This window comes from Leguminivora glycinivorella, chromosome 3, assembly GCF_023078275.1.
Source record: "Leguminivora glycinivorella isolate SPB_JAAS2020 chromosome 3, LegGlyc_1.1, whole genome shotgun sequence".
In the NCBI taxonomy this organism is placed as follows: domain Eukaryota; kingdom Metazoa; phylum Arthropoda; class Insecta; order Lepidoptera; family Tortricidae; genus Leguminivora; species Leguminivora glycinivorella.
Window position 1 is genome coordinate 12,701,562 of NC_062973.1, and position 24,362 is coordinate 12,725,923.

The following is a 24,362-nucleotide window of genomic DNA, read 5'->3' on the forward strand; positions in this document are numbered from 1 at the left end:
AGGAATAATTTGTGAGTCTATTACGAGTACGTTGTGTAATGTTCAAAACTGAGGATCGAATTCTTGGGTTGAATGGGCCGGGAAACATGTGACGTAAGTTAAATTCTTTGAGGTATGTACAGTCGAGTGGAGTTCATAAATATGTGTAATTTTTTCAGCTTATTACTACGAGTCAAAGTGAAGAATGTACAGATATTTATGAACTCGACTGTACCAACAAATCGGGTATAGTTATATTATAGATACATTTATTCTCGGTCTCATTATCGACTTATCTGATGTTCGCTACTAATTATTCAGTTTCCCGGAATTTATCATCTTGAAAATTAATTGCGAGAATTTTATGTTTTCTACAGTAAAATCTGTGTTTATAGAGAATGGATGTTTATGGACAGTTAATTTATCTAATGGCTTGGTTGGTTCATGAGAGCTATCGTAACATAACGTCACGCAGAATTCATTTACCGTGATCATAATTATTTCATAGTGACCGATCAATAAAATTGTGTTTTGACTAAAATATTGAGTAAAGGCTGTAAAGAGGACCGACATTATGTTCTCTAATGATAACTTCTTATGTTGCTGATAAAGGTATCGAGACAAACCTTATTGGTTTAACGATACTCTGTAAATTAATTAGAGATTTTCGTTTGTAATAACCTAAATAAAAAATATGTAAAAAAAGAATCATAAAATTTGGGAGGGATAGCCTCTAAAAGTGAACATATAGCCAAGAGAATAACTAAGTTTTATATATTTTTTGATATGAGAATGAACAAATATCTTCATAAACAGAAACTGTTCATGTCCAACATCTAGTGGCCTATTTCACAATAGTAACAATTGTTTTTCGACAGTGACACTTCGGCGTTCATTGCCTGTTCAAGAAGGAAATATTGACGCTGAGTAGCAATGTTACTTAGTATGTTACAATGTTGCTTAGTTATTATAGCTAATAATGATGATTTAAACATTGCATGATATTATGTATAACTTGACACAACTTGTACCTACTCAGTAATCAATCAAGAGCAAAGAGCAAACATAACTGCCAACAAACTTTTTTGCAGTTTGGCGGTATTTTGTAAACTGTAATATCAATGTAACTATTGTGTCCGAAGAAAAAAAAACTTATCAAACCCAGAAATAGGCACAGAATTGTGTGTCAATGTCACTGTGGTCAAATAGTCCATAGGATGGCGTTTCTCACAGTGAGATTTTGCTTTCAAAGGGCTACTTACATGATCCAAAGGCAGGACAAGGAACGCGCCACCCCCCGCGACCTCAGTGACGATCGCCACGAACTTGGGATTGACGGCGCAGAAGTTGGAATCGTGCGCGTTTCTGGTGATCTTGATGTTGTCATAGCAACGCTCCCGCTTTGAGGGCACCCCGTACACATGGCGGAACTTGGAGCTTCGCACGCCGCGGAACCAGACCTGAAAGATGGCGGGGTTAGGTTTGTTCTCTTACAAAATTGCTTTTTAAAAAACTAGAGTGTCATGTATACCTACAATCTCAGAGTCTGCAGGGTTAGCACATGATTTCCGCGAGAGTATACTATCGCCGCGAGGTAGATCACAAGTCTTCTTCTAATTGTATTAATGACATAAGGACGGGTAACTATCTCGCGGCGACATACTCTTACACCAATCATGTGCTAACCTTGCAGGTTAAGATAAATCGGCAAAGATTTTTTACCTTTTACTATTGCTAGATAATTAAGTTTACTTCTGGCACTGGCAGTCAAATCACATTTTGGGTATTTTCTCTACATTTTAAAGCACAAATCAGTCTCGGTTCCATAAAAGGTGCTACCTGTTTATCATAAACGATGACAGTAAAGTTACACACTGTGTTACGTCCAGTCTCACTCCGATGCACTCAAAATAGAAAACTATCTGCATTACAAAAGTCATGATCTTGCATAAATCAAGTGGAAAAAATCTAAACACGTTGGTTTGTGGTAATTAGGAGAATAAATTAATTCATACCACGCTACACATGTCTGTTCATTCCTTGAGATTGGTAAGTTAAGTACATTAGTAATTTTTGTTCTACACAATAGTACTTTAATAGTATGGTAGCAGTATTATAAAAAAATTGTGTACCTACTGAAAAAACTTACGCTTTAGAACAATGCTGTCCCGCGATAAACACTATATACTTATATAGTAAAATAAATACGTAACTATACAAAGTTTTACTAACAGTTATAAAATGAGCCAAGTGCCAAAATAAACTTTCAACAACTCTCATTGATCATTTACCAAAAATGTTAACCATGATTCTCTTGATTTGACTTTTTTTACTTTACATGTATAACTCTTTCTTTCGTCCATTTATAATACACGTACACATTTATAGCACGTACGGTACTTAGACAGAATCTATTGAAAAAGCGAACTTTCGGCGAGCCGGAGTAACGGCTACTTGACCGGTTTTTGCGAGAGGGTTACGATGTGAAGCTACATAATAACATTAGTAATAAAGCGTAACATCCTTCATTTAAATAATGGAAAGTTAGACTAGCTCAAATGTCTTAGTGTGCTTTGAGGACATTTCCGTTCGTGAGGCTTTGTGCCGAAAAAACTTTAACAGGCAAGTCAGCGCTACATAAGATTCGTCTTGTGTATTGCAAAAAAAAAATCAATTAGTTTTTGTCAAAAACAATTTTTTAATACAAGCTTTTATAATAGACTGTTCGTTCCATTTCACAGAAAACTCATAGGTAGGTATTAAAATTAGGTTACATTATTCAGATTGTTCTTTCACAGAGTTTCAATAGCAACCTCCTGTCTCCATGTGTGTGTCTCGGCTGAGTTACAAAAGTGTACTGAAGAAAAAGCAGCCGAGCGCTGGTAACCGGACGACAATAGTACTTGACTGGCGCGCTAGATGGCGCTACTAGTCGAGGAATACACTCGATTAGGGCTGAGTTATGAAGGTGTTGATCTCATTAGTGGTTCAAGCGAAGGCACGGACACCTAAATATTTCATTGTCACCTAACTTACATTGGTGTGTAAATTTTCAGCTTGAGTGGATATCATTTAACTTGCTAATTTTGATCCATAAAAACATAGGAATAATAAAAGCTCACAAAATACCTAAAGGTGTCGGTAGACCGCCAAAAAAAGCTTATCGTATACGCGCTTATTTATAATACAAATCTCTGATCGATAAGTAACGTCAGCCGATTGTTTGTTTAGATCTTTAGATACGAGTATCATGATAATCAAACTGTAGGATATTTAATCGATATCAGATAAAAGTTGTTATATACTTATTTATTATGAATCTCAATACTTTCAACTGTCGTTAAAAATCACCTCGTATATACTCGTAAATTGTGTTCTATCATGCTTATAATATTTTATTGAGCTACTTTATGCAATAGTGACCCTAATACATGAACCTCATGGTAAAACTACCATGAGGCCATGATGTCGATACACCATGGCCTCTTAGTTCCTAAACTACTACTTTAAATTACACAGCACAAAGGCAAATCCACCGTTAAGCGATTTTATCCCGATTAGTAGTTAACACAAAAGAGAAGAATCTTAATGTATGTGTATTTACTTAGCTCACTTGAGTGACTGAGTTGTTGTGACTTTTAAATGATTATGGTGCCCTATACGACATAGATAAGTGGCCTTTCACGGATAGAGAGCTATGCTTATGCTTCAAGTCCAACCAAGACACATGTAACAATAAAATCCTTTTGAAATGTAACGCCACATCATATTATCTTTATGAAGACATCTCCGCTTACTTTACTCTGCAAAAGTCTCAATCAGCTTAGTCCGCTAATCTTGTAATTCAAAAGCCACATGAGGTCACTTGCCTAAACTGACCTTATTTATGTTATAAATACATATGGTTACGATTTACTGCTGTCGACAACCTCGTCATAAAATGATGTATTATACTAGAAACTACTCCGTCTGAATTAAACTCAATTACGACTCGTAGAAGTGAAATTGTCTGGAACTATAAAACATGATGACTAATGAAGCAATACATTGTCTCTATTCTTCGTGCGTCTTCAATAATAAACATTGATTTTACGAGTCTTCTCACTTTCTGTATAATCGTTGGAGTTTTTCTTTAATAAGTACAGACAAAAAAATCATTTTTTCTCCTAATTTTTAACACCCGACGCAAAAACGACGGGGTGTTATAAGTTTGACGTGTCTGTCTATCTGTGTGTGTGTGTGTGTGTCAGTCTATGGCATCGTAGCTCGCGAACGGGTGAACCGATTAAGATTTAGTTTTTTTTTTGTTTGAAAACTGAGTTAGTCGGAAGTGTTCTTAACCATGTTTCATGAAAATCGGTCCACTATGTCGGGGTTTTTTTAGTAAGTCGACAGCCGTCAAGACAACGTGGTTTTTGCATTAGGTTCTTACAAAATAAGTTTGTGTCACCTTTAGTTTCGGGAGCAGAAAAGAAGTTGGAACTTAAATCTATGTAATATACTTCAACTGATTCTCAGACGTTTCAAAGTTTTCTAGATTTAGTTAGACGTAACATAAGATATGTATGAAAGAAAACTAACTACAAGTGGAAAATAAATTTAAGTCTTAAATAAGAAGTCTTCATTTCCCAGACACTGTTTCTGTTTTCAAAGTACCAATTAGATTCGAACACACTTCAAAAGTTTGGCTCAAATAACTGACAACAAAGGCATTTTAAAGTACACACAAAATTATCGACTATTGTAGAATACATTTTTTTGACAATATTTGAGCGCATTCGTAGCGTAGATAATTTTGCAGCTGCTTGTGCAGTCAACCAGTCTATTCGATATTAAATGGCCAGTGTTCCTTTTTCCGAATACACAGTATCGTCAGTATCTCGTCTTTGTAGAAGCAAGACATTTTTAAAGAACCAACTGAAGGTGTTAAAGAAATCGAATTGGTATTTTGGAAATGAAGACGAGAACTTGTGCAAAAAAAGAATAAAGGTACTCTACCTGTGAATTAGTCATGATGTCTCCGTGTTCAGGTGCTAAAGCATGCACTACATAGAGGCACTCCACACTAGACAGTCCTGTGCATCTTAACTAATCGTGAACACATACAACATAACCAGCTGCCCACATGACGCACTGTAACTAACACTGTCGAGTAAACAAAATAGATGCATTAAACACAAAATACACAAATTGCAAAATAAAAATAATAGCCAAGTAATTATCACATGTGATAGTAATTAGACGAGCGATTACTGCGAGACGAGAGACTCGTTCAACGGCGAAAAAAAAAGTGAAAAGCGTTGTTTCAAAGTCGTTGCCGCCGAGGTTGCGAGAGATTCAAATCCACGCGCTATAGAATACCTATCAATTAAATAATCGCTCTCACGTCAACGCAGGTCGATGTAACGGTTTCGGGATGGTACGGTATTAAATAGAAACGCAACTATTCATATCGACTACACAGTACACATTCGTTAAAAAAATCTGATTGCCTGATTTAACAGGTAGCTGTATCAATGACGACTTGACGAGACATCCAGAAAACTAGATTGCCACTGGGTTGCGTATTACATAACTGAATTAATTAAAATAAGTATTTAAACAAGAGCGTGTCGGGCCACGCTCAGTGTAGGGTTCCGTAGTTTTCCGTATTTTTCTCAAAAACTACTGAACCTATCATGTTCAAAACAATTTTCCTAGAAAGTCTGTATAAAGTTCTACTTTTGTAATTTTTTTCATATTTTTTAAACGTATGGTTCAAAAGTTAGAGGGGGGGGACGCACTTTTTTTTTCTTTAGGAGCGATTATTTCCGAAAATATTAATATTTTCAAAAAACGATCTTAGTAAACCCTTATTCGTTTTTAAATACCTATCCAACAATATATCACACGTTGAGGTTGGAATGAAAAAAATATCAGCCCCCACTTTACATGTAGGGGGGGGGGGGGGGGGCCCTAATAAAACATTTTTTTCAATTTTTTATTTTTGCACTTTGTTGGCGTGATTCATATACATATTGTTACCAAATTTCAGCTTTCTAGTGCTAACGGTTACCGAGATTATCCGCGGACGGACGGACGGACGGACGGACGGACGGACGGACGGACGGACAGACAGACATGGCGAAACTATAAGGGTTCCTAGTTGACTACGGAACCCTAAAAAAGAGTAGGACATCTTAGTATTAGGGTCGCTTGCACCAGTCTGTCATCGTTAAAGCGTTCGATAAATTTTATTGTATGGGATGTGGCTGTCAAATGTGGTTGATGCAACTGGCCCTTATTAGTCTACTATTTGGGAGGATAAGTGTCTGCTAGATAGGTTCTAATCTAAAGTACATACGTACATACTACATAGTTCGCATTTCTATTCTGTAATAGGTAAAAAATCTTTCTAACAATTTATGATCTATGTATACGGTCTATTTATTAGGCTTCCATAAAATGGTCCGATAAATGACTGAAATTCGACGCTAGCAGTGCTCGCACCAAGTAATTGCATAAAAGCAAATGACACACAGTACATCAAATTGCACATGATAACAATCAATATTTATATAACATTTCAAGCCTGTCCGATTAAACCATTATAAAACATGACTCATACAATAGACACTTTAAAGTGTAGCAGTACTGTAACACTTTCCCTCCACTTCAAGTTACATGATGGCCAGCAAAGCGTTACATTTAATACGAACACTACCGCATACCGTGTTCTTATTCTTTATCTAACAGTCTAAGAAAAACCAGTCTTATTGAGTCCGCCAAATCAGCCAAATGTTTAGAGGCGGTGCGTCAAACATTCTTATACTCTTTGTATATGAGTCAACGTCAAGAGCACCTAGGTCGTACATAAACATAATTATACCTTTACCTACGCTGTCTTTCATAATAATCAATCTAAATTTCAGGTTTTGTATATTGGCGTCATATACAAAAACCGTGACTCTTTTGGCGCTCATAAGAAGGCGCTAAGACTAATATGATTTTTTAAAAGATATTCAGGTCAAACGACATATGTATAGGCAAGTCGGTGACATATCTGTTCTATGGACGCCTCGCCACGGATAGAGATCACAATACTGTATTACTAGAGATTAACTAATGGTAAACAGTGAAAATAATCTACAGATGCTTGGTACATACAAACACTAAAGTTATTTCTGTTTCCATTATGTGGAGACTGGAGAGTTACCGGCCAGCATTGTTGGAAAACGATTAATCTTTAATTACTTTGGTTATGGCAAGCAGCTTCTTAAAATACGTATAGTACAGTCGGCCTCAAAAGTCGCTGGATCAATAAAACGCGGCATGCCTGGGCACAGCACAGCGGGAATCGTGCACTTCTGAATGGAGTAAGACCGCCTCGACCATGCAGGCCCCGCAGCCGAATGGCATTTCTGCGAAGCGAAACTCCATTGAAACGCCGCAGAAATGTAGTCTGGCTCTGTCGCGCCAATACACAAGAGCGATAGAGATATTATCGTGAGCGTTTCGTGAGCGTTTGTGTAATCGGCTACGCACACAGAATTGGTTAATACCAACAACCACCGAATAACAATAACTTTTCAATAGAAGTAAAAACTTAAAAAGCCAATCGCAATAGACGTCACCTGTTTCGTTTTAGGAACCTCAAAGCGCCAAAAAAGCTGATTGACTGGAAGAACCTATTTCCACTCCATCTGTATATCTTTGTCCAATGTGTCGTTGCGCCCTATGCGTACCGCAGTTTTGCTTAGTAATGAAAAAGTGAGATGCAATGAACATGGTTAGTACACAGATTTTGGACAAGTGGAATACCACCGATAGGTACCTATCTAATTACATACCACAATGACCCAATGTTTACAAGCTAAATACGGAAAGCCAAGCATATACCTAACTTGATATTCTAACTACTTACTCGTTTTTTTTAATTGATTTCCTACAGGGGTTTTTTAAGTGGCAACTGTACCGAGATACTATTTTTTTAGTAATCATCTTGATACGGTCACTGATCAAAGCTTTGTAGTAAAAAGGTTGGATATACTTCAATTAGTTTAATACAGCGACTTCCGAGGTCAACTTTACTAGCTACAATAGTGATATGACCTCACTTGAAGAAAACTGAAGTGTACAGAACAAAAGACTTAGCGGTATTTATTTAACACATTAAATTCATTCGGCCAAGTGACCGAAATATGCAAGCACTTGAGTGTTTGATTGTAGCAAGTAAGTAGCACTTATGTCATGCTTAGTGGTCAAAGTATACAAAATATGACATAACAATGTTTTAAGTTTTACATCATACTGAAAACTAACATTTAAAGCATCTTAGGAAGTGACCTTGAACTTATTAAATAACATCCAAGTGGTTTTCCGTTAAAATAGATTTATAGAAAGTGGATTATATGTAATTATGTAATATGTATATTTTATAACCATTACATTAGACAGAGCTATATTAATATTCATAGAAAATGTGAAAGTTATAGAATTTCACATAACCACTAAATAATGCATACGGTTATGAATGATATGTTCCATGTAGATTGATGTAAATAACTAGAGATGGGCCGAATATGGACTTTGCCGAATACGAATATTCGGCCGAACATTCGGTTCAGCTCTTACCGAACCGAACATTCGGCCGAATATTCGAATACGCCATGTTTTTAAAGCGGATGTTAAGATTAAAACTATGAAATGATTGATGATGGTTATATGTACATACTATAAGTATGTTCTTATGATTTACTGGATAACTAAAACTTAGTTAAAACAACTCTGAACTTTTCTCAACTCTTAAACTACGGTTGTTTTTACATATTTTGACGTAATAATGATCTCTTTTTAGTAGTTCCTTAGAAAGCTACTAAAATAGGAGCTTATTATCCAATGGAATACGTAAGATCTTCATGACTTATTTACTTTGTTTATTCGGTAAATATTCGGCAATGCAACCGAATTATTCGGCCGAATACGAACATTGAAAAACTTGCCGCCCATCTCTATAAATAACACACATTTTGCAAAATATTGATTAAACATTGCATGTGGCCTTTTAATTGAAGGTTGCTGGAACTTACGGGTTACACATACTGTGAGACCTGTATTTCATTTTCCTTTCTAACTTTTCCATAATACGTTATTACATACATACATAAACTCACGCTTGTATTCCTAAAAGTGGTAGGCAGAGCACATGAAACTACTCAAGTTTCAACACCACACTTTGCAACTACATGATTGACAGGAAACAAAAATGTGATGAAAAGAATAAGTTAATTTGTTGAAATTTCTACGTAGGTACCAGGAATTTACAAGAGTGATATAATAATACTAATGGCAAATGCCGGGATAACGCAAAGAGAATGAGAATAATGTTGCACCCGTTGTCATTGAATAATCTGTATATTTTATAGTCTTTAAATAATTACTAAAACAAAAAATCCCAGTTTAATAAAGTACTGGCTTTTAAAATGTTCCTATAATATTTATTTCATTTTAGAATTAGTTTGTTGACTTTACATTATCATAGATTCTGTTCATGTTGATAGAAAGTTCAGCCGGACTCAATAAATTTTCATATAGATATAAATAAAATTCATATCATCATAAAGCACATTATATAAGCATGTGTTAGCAAAGTACATTATAATAAATACCTGGAACAAAATAAGTTAGACTGCATTTATACTAACTTTTAATCATGTTAGGTAACCCAGAAAGGAATGGTTTTTTAATTAATGATATTATGAGGAAATGGGAATAATGTGTTATGTACTTAAGTGACCATTTGCTACTATCAAATATATTGAAATTAAAAACAGTGTTCATCGAGAATGACAAAATTCAAAAATGTTACACTGCAGTTATAGACAACTGAAGGAAGAAAATATTATTACTTCAGCACTATGAACATAAAGAGGTTCCAAACCTTCTGCTTATTTATTATTTACTGCAATTTGCAACTATTTACTAATAAACCAGATCATTCTTGCTTAAAAAGTGTTTCTTCACTGTGAGGTCATTGCATTATTTCTATGAGAAGCAAATTAATTCAAACTACACAGAAGAGGTTTATATCCTAGAAAGACCATTCTAATGAGTACTTGTGGTCTACATCTTTTTATGCATTACAAAAATAAAGATTTTAAAAACAAACCACATTTATGCATACGGTTCGGTGCGCCCTCATCTTCCAAGGTTTGGTTTGAATGTAAACTATAAAATAGGTACGCTATTGTTTATACACCTGCCGGCTTTTGAGGACACAGCCAAGACCACAAAAAAAACGAACAATGACCACCGCGTGGGCGGCACAAAAGTAGCCACGAAGTATTTCAACTATTTGCTACAACTAAACTAACGAAGATAAACTAAATGATAAACCCATGCAAAGTGAAATGCGGGAAAAATACCACACTCGCCAAGAGATCGATACTTGTGGCTACGCAAATAATAATCATAAACAATTGTATTTCAAAGATCATTACCTTGGCAGCAGGTTTATTGCAAGCCCTCACATCAACCAATGTACTTTTCGCGGGACTTTTCTCCACAATATTTATAATTTCCAGGCAATTTGTTTCTCGTATTGACTCGTCCTTTACCGGAGGCATGCCTTGTATGAAATAACTTAGAACCGTTAATAATCCTCGTTGTTATAGCACTAATGCTACTTATTATAATTATTAAATACTGAATAAAACTTAAAATATGAATATCTTCTAAATTAGAAATAGAAACAGTAACTGTACGCTAACGCCACTCTGCTTGCCGATTGAAATAAATGAATGAACGATTTGACGACAGAATGAATGAATGGTACCTACTGTTCACTGAACTGAACGAATGGAACGAATAAACGAATGAGCGTCTTGTCTGATCATTATTCATTCGTTCAATCATTCACCAGTGTTGCCGTATTTTCCTATTAAAAAGCTATGAGCAAAGTGTCTCAGACATGGAATTGCATTTTTAGGGTTCCATAACCCATTGCAGACAATCAAAACTAAATTACGGCAAGACATTATTTAGATCAGAGACTATATGGGGCATTCGTGCCCAAGTATTTAACTTCGATCGTGAGGAAATTCTACAGATATATCCATATATTATCAATTTATCATTCAGTCGTAGTTTTAGTTTTTCAAGACTACTTTTAAAGAAAATCGTATTAAGCTAGGCAGGTCCCAGGCTCGCTACTCGGTGTCGTGCCCGTCGGAGGTTTGAGGTTTTCCATACATTCCAAACAGACAGATAATTACTAATCTAAAGACCACATTAAATTACCAAATATATTTTAATAGGTACTTTGTCAAGTACCTACCTACACACATTGGTACCCATAAAAAATATATATTCGGTAGTAGAAGCTAATACCATTCATTCCTATGCTTCTAAAACGAAAAGATGAAAATGATAACCGGAAAGAGAAGAAGTATCCATGTATACTCGCTATTTTAATGTAGTTTGTATAATCTGCATGTTTATATACTATTAATTGTCTTGTGTGTTGTCTGTAAAGAGACTAAAGAGCTTGTACAGTTTAATATTTTGCACACTAATTTTACAACCAACATGCAGACCTATTGCTTATCATTATAATCACATTAGTGTGGCGTGGATAGTAACGAGCGCAAGCGCTTCATAGTATACTTGCCTTGGTCAATGAGCCGGTTGAGTACTATCAGGCGAGAGAGGCGCGACGAAAGAGGACAAACAAGTTAAGCCAGTCTCATTTGATATCTCGGAGGAGATACTTGTGTTTTTGCTCTTTCAATAACTCTAAATTAATCAGCCATGGTCAAAATACATAATTTCGGTGCTGGTCCCGCAAAATTACCAGAAGAAGTGAGTAATTTTGAAAAAAGATGTATTATGTACCTAATTTAAAATAGAAAATTAGTAGCGTTTATGTTAATTGGCTGAATGAATTGCTGTTTAGCAAAAATGTTAGCGCTCGCGAACCTACCTACTTAATTTAAGCTGTGTTTTTACTTTTAAAGGTGTACGACATCATCAAGAAGGAACTTACAAATTACGAAAACTCAGGAATAAGTTTATTGGAAACAAGCCACCGCACCCCCACCTATTTAAATTTAAACACAGAAATTCAAACTGTAGTGAGGAGATTACTGTAAGTAAATAAAATTGTTTTATTACGCGTACGCATAACGCGTAAAGCACGTTGGGATGAATTGCGGAATTTAGGAATAGTCCTAGCAGAATTATTTTATTTATTATCCTTTGATTTTATTTTAAAATATTTGAAAACTACAATCATTCTTAAATTTTATTCGATATTTTCTAATATGACAAAAACCTCCAAATATTATTATTTAATGCGAACTTCTCTCAAGTAATTAATCAGTAAAAAATGAACGGAAAAGTTTTATCACAACACTAAAATAAAAAAAAGTTTGCGCGGCGCGGGAAACGCTAATTTGACAATCTTTGACGTTTTGTGATAATTAATACAGATTTTTAAATAAATTAAATGAATTATAGAGATATTGAATACAACTTTTCTGTTATAGGAACGTGCCAGCGAATTACAAAATTCTGTTTCTGTCTGGAGGTGGACAAGGAGAATTTGCTGCAGTCCCTCTTAATTTGATTTCTCGGACAGGAACCGCCGACTATGTTGTCACGGGTAATTATATCACCTTATTACTTTTTGCATAGTTTATTTTCTTTTTTTTGCAATGAAATAACTTGTACTGGTTTGTAATTATTAATTAATTACGATATGATAGTAAAGAGCTAATTCTCCTTTTTTTAATCGCATTACTGCTCACAGGCGCGTGGTCAGCAAAGGCCGCTAAAGAAGCTAAGAAGTATGGAAAAGTGAACATCGTGACGCTTCCTACAGACCGTTACACAGAAATCCCTGATCAGTCGCAATGGAAGCTGGACCCCAACGCTTCTTATGTCCATATCTGCACAAATGAGACTATACATGGTAATTATTACTTTAATTTAAATTACTTACCTTCAAAATTATTAAATTCACATTAGGCTTACAATTAGAGGTTTTAAATAGGCTCTCAATTAGGAACTATACTGTGATCACATTGCCAGAACTCTGAGAACCCAGAAGCACTTGGCACTGATGATATGATTTTTATACATATAGCTAACATGTACTAATAATAAAAGTCAAATTTTGACCTCGGCTATTGGTAACAAAGGCAAGCCCACTCGAATATCCATTTTCAGCACCCTATAATAAAATGTGCCCTTGACTTCTAGCATAATGTAAGTTTAAAGTACCTATGACTCTGTTTCTGGACATATCAAGCATCGTTTGTATTAAGGTGCATTAGGGTAATTTCGAAAGTCTTTCCATCATATCAAGACTCCCCTTCCGAAATTACTCGAGCATTTCTGTCATTCGAAATTACCCTAATGCACTTTACAGCTTTTCATATAACTAGTTAGTAATTATATTTCATATATCACCTCTAAGCCACTATATATGCTGCATACAGCACAAATAATCTCATGTGATATCTAAATAGTTGAGCGGTAGATAATGCCATTATAATGATTTCTTGTCCATATTTTAAGTCTAAATCCAATTTATGGCTTATTTTTTCTTTTAGGTATTGAATTCGACTTTATCCCTGACACAAAAGGAGTGCCCCTAGTGGCTGACATGTCCTCAAACTTCATGTCCAAGAAAGTAGATGTTTCAAAGGTAATTATTTCTAACATGATTCAATCATATCTTGTTGCCAACTCATTTGATAAGATTAGTATGTAATGCTGTTTTGTTTTGAAGACACTTGGAGTTACCTACATTACAACTAATTAATTTCAGGTATAGTAAAATATCTATAATATTAATTATCCATTCATGGGTAAGATAAGAACCAAAATTATTTCCATACCTTGGGCATTAACACTTCAAAATCTCACAATGCTCGGGATTCTATTTAAGAGTCCCCAGCATAGTGAGAGTCAATCTACTATTATCTCTCGCCTGACATTAAAAAAGCCCTTCTTCTTCTTCGTCGAAACCTCATGACTGAGGGTCGTGACCACCATAAGTCGCTGTATGTTGCAGTGCTCTCCACTCAGGCCGATCTTTTGCTTTGGGGCTGTCCATAAATTACGTCATCGATTTTTTCAGATTTTAGACCCCCCCCCCTATAATCATCCTATCGTCATATCTTAATGACCCCCCCCCCTTCTCCCAAAATTGACGTCATTACCAGTTTGACAAAATAAAACATTGCAGATTTGAGAAAAATAGGGTATTATATGATTAAAACACTTGGTCTGTCTGTCTGTCTGTCTGTCTGTCTGTTACGCTTTCCCGCTTAAACCACGCAGCCGATTTTGATGAAATTTGGAACAGACAATCTTTAGACCCTGAGACAGAACATAGGCTACTTTTTATTTCGAAAAAAAGGGATGAAGGGGTTGAAAAAGAGGTTGAAAGTTTGTATGGGATTTCTTAATTTTAAATGATAAAACCATGAAACTTTATATTTTAGCACTTGATAAGAAATCATTAAACATATATTTAAAGTCACATACAGGTCGAACGCGATTAATTAACATTATTTTTACCTTTAAAATAAACATGGTGGGATATAAACATTAACTAAAAGCGGGTAGATTATATTTATTTGTCTACCCCGAACATTTATATAAATTAATATCGGGTAGTTTTGTGTTGTTTACATCTCCGGTGACATTTTGCTGGGACGTCAGTCTTCCGCGACCACGGCCAGTGCAACCTGGCCGAAACGTTGGGAAAAAAGGTAAAAATAATGTTAATTAATCGCGTTCGACCTGTATGTGACTTTAAATATATGTACAAAGCGCGAGAACTTAAAGTGTTATATCATTAAACATCTTGATAAGGGATAGGGATAGGGATAGCGATAGGGATAGCGATAGGGATAGCGATAGGGATAGCGATAGCGATAGCGATAGCGATACGGATACGGATACGGATACGGATAATATGGGTATCGTTAGAGGGATACGGATAATCGGTCGGCGGTCTCTTACAATCAATGTGCTCTAAGACGATCGTTGTTTGCTTGCTTGAAGATTACGTTTGCGATAAGTATAAGCAAAATGTAAAAAATTGTAAGGGATAATAGAAAAAAGTACTTTTTACCCACCGATCATAGTGTCTAAATACGGGCTATGTGGGATGTTTATAAAGGTTTCCCCAGCGTATATAGAATTACCTACGCTGTGGTCGATGTGTAATATTTCTACAATCATTGCAAGCAAAAGTATTATGTGCAATCGAAATAATCGCAGATAAATATACCTACAGAGAAACCTACGGTCCCTACGGATCCAAATGAAAATCTTAATGAATACTTTTATTACGCGGGCGAAGCCGCGGGTAAAAGCTAGTACATAGTATAAAACAAAGTCGCTTTCGCTGTCTGTCCCTATGTATGCTTAGATCTTTAAAACTACGCAACGGATTTTGATGCGGTTTTTTTAAATAGATAGACTGATTCTTAAAGAAGGTTTATATGTATAATACATTTAAGTACCACGGGCGAAGCCGGGGCGGGCAGCTAGTATTATATGTAATATTATTGTTAGAGTATTTTATCTGTAGTTATTACTGTATTTGTGTACATCTATGTTGCATTACTTATGTATGTTTATTATGAGTTATTTTAGTATTGTATGCGCCTTAGCCGCCTCTCACATTTGCAGTCTCACTTACTAGGTGTGCTGGAAGAAATTTCTTTTTAGAAATAATCTTTTTGTACGTGAAAAATAAACTATAAATAAATAAATAAGAATGACGTCAATTTCGAAACACCCCCCCCCCCCCATCTATCATTTACCGTCATCCGCAGACCAACCCCCCCCTAATTTAGAATGACGTAATTTATGGACGGCCCCTTTCCTAAAGGATCCCTGGAGCCCAACGCGCGTGACCTTCTTTATTGTGTTGAACCAGCGCGTGGGTAATCCGGCTCTTTTACGATGGCCCTCCACTGGTCCGACGATCAACGCCTTCTCAAGGCTGTCAGGATCTCGTCTGGCCAAATGGCCAAAGAAGCCTATAATTCTCTCCCGGCAGATAGCAGAGAGGCGAATCTTGACATTGAGCTCTTGTAGAATAGATACGTTAGTGCGACGTGCTGTCCAAGAAATTCCCAACATTTTACGCCAACACCACATTTCGAACGCATCTATCCTGGCCACCGTGTGCTCTTTTAATGTCCAAGTTTCCGCCCAAAAAAGCCCTGCTTTCAGCAAGATACCTACTCATATTATTAAATTATGTAGTGATGTCTTTAGCACTATTGTTACTCATGAAATAAAACTAACATATTTAAAATACATCTAGATGTTTTATCTAGATCCATGTGGTGACGGGTTAAGAATTTCATCACCTCCTTTCTTCCGTGGGTGTCGTAGAAGGCGACTGTGGGATATGGGTTAAATTGTGGCGTAGGCGAGAGGCTGGCAACCTTTCACTGCAATGTCACAGTTTCGTTTTCTTTCAACCCCTTATTTGCCAAGAGTGGCACTGTAACTTGAGTTAGTTTCATGTGCTCCACCTACCCCTTTATTGGATACAGGCGTGGTTGTATGTATGTATGTATCTAGATGTTTCGAACCCTTCACTGCGTTCGTGCTTCGTGGACAACGGTCACCCGCGATATCCGTTTCCATAGTTTTATTTCATGTTGTTTCAACATTTATCTTTTCTTAGTTTGGTGTTATCTACGGAGGCGCTCAAAAGAACATTGGCACATCAGGTGTAGCTCTCGTGATCGTCAGGGAAGATCTCCTCAACCAGGCTCTCCCGATATGCCCCTCCATCCTTGACTGGACCGTCAACGCTAAGGCTGACTCCATCTTGAACACGCCACCTATGTTCGCGTAAGTGAACTAACTGGAAACTCTGTTGTATGCACTTTACACTCTCTTGAAGTTGTACGATGAGTGGAAGAGATGGCGTGAAATCTGCTTTTACATAATACAAGCATCCAATGGTGTTTTTATAACACGACACTACATACAATTGTATTATAACTCTTTTAAATAGCAATATCTGTCAGTTGAGCCATTCCAGCCTATTTTCGTATGCTTTCATGAATCTTCTAAGGAATCTGAAGAAATAAATAAGTACCTAAAATATGCTTTAAAATAGAGATATTTTTCAATGATCATAGAATTATCCAATTAAAGCATCGAATCTGTACACACATAGGTCGAAATTTTTCGTACCCATTTGCCAAACTCCACAATCGGGCCATCTCTAGGTTAAACATCGACTTTTGCTTAAAATATAACTATAATCTTTATATTCTTTCAGTATCTACATAATGGGCAGAGTACTCCAATGGATCGAAAGGCAAGGTGGCCTCGACAAAATGGCCGAGCTAGCCACAAAGAAATCTTCCCTCATCTACAACATCATCGAAGAGTCCAACGGTTTCTACTACGCCCCTGTAGCCAAGAAGGATAGGAGCAAAATGAACATCCCATTCAGAATTGGCTCGCCAACACCTAATGATGCTTTGGAGAAGGAGTTCTTGAAGGGGCTGAGGCTTTAGGACTGATTCAGCTTAAGGGACATAGGTAAATATTTGTTGTTAAATTAATAATAGGTCTAGAGGCATTCTTACACAGTACACCTACACTCCCTATAAGTCCCACGTCAAGCTCTCAAAGGGCTTGGTTTGCGGAGTCTACGATATACACTAGGGATGTTACGAATATTTGCATTCGCATTCGCATATGCGAATGATTCGCATTCTTTTAAACATTTGCATTGACATTCGCATTCGCTTCAAACGATGCGAATGTTTTGCGAATGCGAATGTGTGCAAGTCGCAGCTTGTTCCTCGCCCGCGCCGGCCGCTCCAATTGCTACTTGTCGACTGTCGACTCGCGCATGCGCAGATAGGTCAAATTCGTACGGCGTGAAGTTCGTACTCGGCATTTTGACCAATAGTAAGCATTTTAAATTTTTTACCTAGCGGGTTGTTGGTGATTGCTTGGTTTTTATTTTGGTTTTTTATGAAATTCAGCGATATTCGCATTCGCATTCGCATTCGCACATTCGCATTCTGAATATTCGCATTCGCATTCGCGAATGTGACACATGCGACATTCGTGACATCCCTAATATACACTGAGCGTTAAAGATGTAGTGCGAAATGTTTTTCCTTCACATTTTTACGGAAACGTTCGTATTTGTCGTGCTATTTCAGACAATGTCAGTACTTCTAGTACTGAGACTGACTGAAATAGCAGGACACCTTCGTGCGTTTCCGTGATAATACGAAGTAAAAACATTTCGCAATACATCTGTAACGATTGGTATTTTGTATACGTGCACTGATCAATTCCTACTGTTACATTGCTCAATGTAAGCAGCTGTTAAGACGCTACAGGAGCGAAAATTCTAAAATGTAAAGGAGCCCCCCTTTCAATTTGGAAATTTTAGTTCAATATACTAGTGTTATCAATTAGATTTATCGAAAAAAAAAATAGTCTGAATGACAACTCAGTTAAAAGATATTGCGAAAAAATCTTTAAATCGAGGTTCCGCTCTCGACTGTTTCCTCCTTCAAAACTTAATCAATCGTAACGAAATTTGAGAATCTGAATAACAAAGAAATAATCTGTGTCGGACCGTTTAGTTTTTTTGGCTAATTGTTACCAATTTTGAATGGTGTGCTTTTTTTACGCTATAATCAATAAGGCCGTTTTTGAATTTTTTTTGTGGGCTCTAGCGTCTTTAAAAATAAAAATATCAAAAAAATCAAAACGGTCCGACACAGATAATAATAATAATAATCTGTGATGAAAAAATCATAGCTCTATCTTCAAAAGCCAGGGAGAAAATAGTCGAGAGCGTTTGTATGGAGAGTTGACCCCTATTACTGTATCGTCTTAAATGAGAGGAAAATTACAATTGATTTAGAGATGATGAAATAAATTCCATTTTGTTAAGAGTTGTTATTCTACGGGTTTTTTACGTATGTATAAATTACGTACCTCTCATAATAATATTTACCTACAGATATTCGCTACCCTAGGGTATTTATTCAACAATGCCTAATTTCAATCGATATGCGTGATATCTATTGACGAAATATTTTGCAAACATCAGGTGACTGATAAGAGTGATAAGACGATAATATTTTGTTGCTAGGCATTATCTTCAATTGAGCGGTGTTACTTTTGTTTCTGTAGTTATAAGTAGAACATTATCTTATGGAACTGGTTCAACTGGTTATCAACCAGTTTTGGTAATTTTGTCGGTCAATTCACTAAGATTATTTGATGGGCTTTTGTAATATATGTATTTGTTAGAGTTTATTTTAATAAACCTACATTGATATCATTAATCAGAATGATGATATTTTTCTATGATTTTAGCTAATCAAGTAATCATGCATACCTACACACAAAAAAATAGATATAAACAAGTCCAGTGTGTACATATCGAATTGATATCGTCATCATTGCCGATACCGAAGGACTAAACACAGTATAAATAGAAATTACAGTATGAGGTTCATTAAAAAAACTAGTGCACAGGTTTTTAAAGGTTCGGCAACACATCTGTAGTTTTTACAAACGTAATAGACGAGCCCTAAGCGTGTTTGCCACCTTCGTGGTAAAAAAAATTACTCACCATAGTGACTTATAAAATTGTTTTTCTTTTTCAGGGATGTCGGCGGAATTCGCGCGTCAACTTACAATGCTGTCACTGTGGAAGAAGTAGAGGCTTTAGCGAAGTACATGAAGGAGTTCTACAATAAACACTCCAAGTAAATATAAGTAGTTATTAGAGTACTGTAAGGTACGTTGATAGTATTTTTCATATTATCTTTTGTATTTAGAGTATGTTATTGATTGGCTGTGTAATGTTTTGAATAAATTTTCTCGTTAATTCGATTTAAACATTTTTATTATATCTAATTCGTAGGTACCCTACATACATCGTATAGCTATTTAGATGCTTAGATTAAAATAGATATGGTGCTTAGTTACTCCAGAAATAGCGAATAAAATATGTACTATCTTATAGCACATCCCAAGTTGAAATGTATGGAACAACCAATTTAATTTTTGCGATTTCGAGGTTGGTTCATGGTAGAAATTGCTCAGTATACTCGTATGTGGTTTTCCATGCCTAAAAGGTCCGTTTGCAATGAGTATATACGCCTAAATTAGCACAGGGTTCCTGTGCTCTTAATAATAGGTGCATCCCCGGAAATAATATCATACAATACCCTTATCACAAAATTTAAATTTTGAAGTAACCCCCGCCCCGCCATAGTGGACCGATTTCCACCAAACATGGCTAAGAACATTCCCGACTAATTCAGCTTTCAAACAAGTAAAACTAAATCTAAATCGATTCATCCGTTCGGCAGCTACGATGCCACAGACAGGCTCATACACGGACGGACAAACTTATAACACCCCCTCGTTTTTGAGTTGGGGGCTAAAAATTAGGCTGCATAAATATCTGACACGCTCTTATGACACTAGGTGGACACTAGAAATAAGTGTCAGATATTTTTGCAGGCTTCTTTTTGTGCGATATTATTACCAGTGAGCGCACTGTATTTTGTTTTAAGACAGCATGCTGTTAAAAAAAACTGTGTAACGAAATCTTAGCCTCTTGGGACAGATTACGCCACAAATCGAAAATCTGGTGTCATGTGTGCCGTGCGCCTGTTTATCTACAACTATTATGACGTTTGTTTATCAGTATTGACAGTATTTTCTGAAAGTATTCCACCACGAATCGAGGCGTGGCACTACGTGATAGTGTCAAATGTCACTTATCACTCGACATATGACACAGTACCAGTTTTATTTGAAATTTCTGTAATCTTTTAACTCAGATGACCTTTATTTCTTGGATACAAGTTTATTTATAATTTAACTAGCTTTTGCCTGCGGCTTCGCTCGCGTTAGAAAGAGACAAAATGTAGCCTATGTCACTCTGCATCCCTTCAACTATCTCCACTTAAAAAATCACGTCAATACTTCGCTTCGTTTTGGCGTGGAAAACGGACAAACAAACAGACACACACACTTTCCCATTTATAATATTAGTATAGATGAGTTTGATATTTTTTATTTGTTGGTGGGTACATTTTATGGTTTGTGTTTAGATGGACCATAAACAGCTCGATGTTCAAGGATAGGATAAAGGAATAAAAAAGAAACAAAATTTAAAAAATACTTATAAAAATTTATTACACCATTAAAAGTTTTTGTAAAAAATATTTACTGTTAATGTAACTAATCACTAAATGTGGTAATAAAATGTGATGGATGTATATCGACCACTCACGATTGATTCAATGAGTATTCTTTTACTTTTGGGTACTTCATGTTATATTTTAAATGATTAATTTGACTAAATTACGTAATGGTTATTCTTTTATTTAAATGGACTATTTAAAACAATACAATACTGTTTAGGATTAAATTGTATGTAACAAGATTATAGTTATTACACCTTGGCCGTATACATTAATACATAAAAGTACCCTTTTTTGATCAGATCTAGCAATTCTAAGTCAAATAACATCAAATTACCTTTCCCTAATATGATTAAGATATTCAGTATTCACATCTTAAAGCATCATTATTCATTTGTATACTTACAATGTACTTATACAATTGTGAATATGTATATTACGTATTTAGTAACCGATTCACTTAAAATACATAATGTACTGATATAATAATTTATTTGTTTCACTATGCATACCATGATATTATACTTTACATATTTATTTCGCTACTCTCAATACTCTCATATAAAAAAAAATCATTCTGTACATTACACTCTCAATAAAGGTATAACACATTCACACACACATTCATATTCATTGTTAAAGGTAGAAAATACAGTCCAGTTTATAATACAAAAAAAACAGTTTGACTAATATCGTCAACGTAGATATGTATCAATAATATTTCTGTCGATATCAAAATATACAAAATAACTGAATTATATACAAGGACATCATTTGATATTTTGGACATTAAATTAAAATGTAAAAAACTGCCAATTATCTACAAAAGCTTGCTCCCGGTTATGGCAGTGATCGCCTAAAATTATTTGAGCATTTCTTTCGTTGATTATAATCTCAGGACATCAACACATTCACTGTTTGAGAAAAAAAAAAACTAAAGCCATTTGCGTAAATCACTATTGCGTGCCATTATACTGGTTTGTGACATAAATTATAATTATATATTTGGTGGGGCTGTAACTATTAAACAGTGAGTGTGTTAATACACATTCTTTTAAAACTAATAACTAAAGCTAACTGAATATATCTACAATTCGTCGGTCATTTCACGCAATTGCAAGTCTATACAGTTCAATAATATTGACTATTATTGTTCGGATACACCGAGAATTTAAACTAGTACGATAGTATTATGTAGTTTGACCAGAATATGACATAACGCAGTCCTAATAATCTTTACTGACCCTCACTGTCGCTGTCACTCTTATCTGAAAAAATACAACAAGTCGGTTAGCATTGCATCATATAAGTAGCATCATTTCTTATCTTAGCATGCTTGTTTGTGCATGTTCAAAAATTGAAGCACTTATCAACTGATAATCATTGTTATTGATATAACCAATTTCAACGGATGATTCAATTTCTGATGCAGATCTAACAACTACGATGCTGTGTGAATTAAACTTTGTGACAGACTCCCAATAATATTTGTTTTTAGTAGACGTGTCACGAATATTAAATGCAAGATCTGTCATGAACTGTCTAAATTGAATTATGAACAACTTTACTTGCCAATATTAATTTGACAAGCGGGTAAACATAATGGAATTATCTCTGTTTGTTGTATTTTATTTGGTTGTTTGGTGTTGTATTGTTTCGCGACTTGAATATTTACGTCACACCGATTATGATGGCTTTCGCGTCACGAGGAAACAAGTTTAGAAATATTTATTGTAGATTTGCCTAATGGAGTCGGCCACATTAGTCGTATTTTATTATTGTCACAGATGTTATTTACAAGTGCAGATTAGATTAGACAGTATTCAATAAAGCGATAAGTAGCGATATTGTTTGTACTGTTAATAGTTAAATAATACGTTATAATGCTGCGAATGCGTACTTTGAATATGAATAAATCTTGTATTATATTAATAAGGTTTTCAAAATGGCTTTAATACAAATGTACGCAACCAGCATTTAAAGCGTGCGTAAGCTGCAAATAAAACATAGAGGTGCATCTAATCTATGTGCCAAAACTTACTGACCTTTCTTACCCGGGTACGCATGCCTCTTTAGTCTGTCATAGAGATCTTCTTTCGTCCCGTATATGCTAGCGTTTGATCGCGCTAAACTGTTCATCTTTCCGTTCATCCCGTTGTGTAAACTCTCTTTCATGTACGTTTCGTTGTAGAAGTTGGGCATTTCCCAGCCGTCCTCCTCGTCATCATAGTAATGCGCGTATGTAGAATGGTGTGAGGGCGCGATAGACTCCGCATATGGTGTGTGCGCTCCGTAGTAGAAGTTTACTTGAGATCCGTTTTGGTCGATGGCTGGCGTTAGTGTTTTCTTTGGTTCCTTCTTCTTTGTTGACCTGGAAATAAAAAGATTTGAAACTTACGAACAAAACGAATAAATCTAGGGTACACTTCGTTTTACCATAATCGAGTGTTTCAACCCTGTCATTGTTGTGCACAAATAATACATTTAGTGTCGATGTCGATTTAGCAATAAATCTCCGTCGATTTAGAAATTCAAAGCCGAGACGTTATTCGAAATCATCACAAAGTATTTGTAAACATTGTATTTTTAAATTGAGACTATGTTGAGATTATTTTGTCGAACAACTTAATATGATTCTCTCTCCATTGGCATGGCAGGGGCGCATTAAATATTTATACGAAATGGTCTACAAGGGTCTATCTAATCGGCTTACTCTAGTGGGACACGTTTAAATAAGCAGCATGAACAAATTTCCTTGTTTTCCTGATTAAATTAGTGGTAAGCAACTAGGTAAGTATCCAAACATAAATTGAGGTACGCTTCCATATCGACCTACGCGAAATCGACTTACACCGGTAACATATCAATCATTTGTCGCCTTTGTCAGATTACGGAGGTAGGGAATTTGGGTTTGATAGCATACCTCCCAAATGAAACCGTTTGGATGCCAAGTAGCGCATTCTACCAGTCTGTGGCGCGCTTAATTAGGCGATCGGGAATTCGATACGAAACGCAATCGTTGTGAACGGCAACGGGTCGTATGGTGCTGTCCGATAACGGAACGGTTATTTGCGCTCTTTTTACTCTTACATTGGCAATATTGGCGTTGGGCGTTAAGCTCTTCCTTTATGGCGGATTCACATGTAACTGGATGTC

General features: G+C 35.8%; 3 protein-coding genes across 5 annotated transcripts in view; 1 reads left to right on the top strand and 2 right to left on the bottom strand.

Moving 5' to 3' along the window:
* The window catches only part of LOC125242694 (coronin-2B-like), a 29,514-nt gene extending 18,783 nt beyond the window's left edge, over window positions 1–10,731 (bottom strand). For 2 of the 3 annotated variants that reach the window (XM_048151586.1, XM_048151584.1), the window contains exons 1-2: window positions 10,458–10,731; window positions 1,242–1,439 (exon numbers count right to left, since the gene is read on the bottom strand). In XM_048151586.1, coding sequence (XP_048007543.1) covers window positions 1,242–1,439; window positions 10,458–10,583 — 324 coding nt within the window. In that variant the 5' untranslated portion in view covers window positions 10,584–10,731. Of the gene's footprint in view, window positions 1–1,241; window positions 1,440–4,977; window positions 5,125–10,457 lie in introns of all 3 variants that reach the window. The other variant, XM_048151587.1, reaches the window with a different exon arrangement.
* Window positions 10,732–11,660: 929 nt separating this feature from the next.
* Window positions 11,661–19,881, top strand: LOC125224849 (probable phosphoserine aminotransferase). Its single transcript, XM_048128347.1, is given in 9 exon segments — window positions 11,661–11,817; window positions 11,973–12,103; window positions 12,504–12,619; window positions 12,767–12,928; window positions 13,572–13,666; window positions 16,679–16,848; window positions 17,285–17,508; window positions 17,511–17,550; window positions 19,653–19,881. Coding segments are annotated over 9 exon segments (1,095 nt in total). The 5' UTR covers window positions 11,661–11,766; the 3' UTR covers window positions 19,759–19,881.
* Window positions 19,882–21,172: 1,291 nt separating this feature from the next.
* Window positions 21,173–24,362, bottom strand: part of LOC125224848 (sushi, von Willebrand factor type A, EGF and pentraxin domain-containing protein 1) — a 115,147-nt gene continuing 111,957 nt past the window's right edge. Inside the window, exons 35-36 of the mRNA XM_048128346.1 lie at window positions 23,252–23,577; window positions 21,173–22,474 (exon numbers count right to left, since the gene is read on the bottom strand). Coding sequence (XP_047984303.1) covers window positions 22,443–22,474; window positions 23,252–23,577 — 358 coding nt within the window. The 3' untranslated portion in view covers window positions 21,173–22,442. The remainder of the gene's footprint in view (window positions 22,475–23,251; window positions 23,578–24,362) is intronic.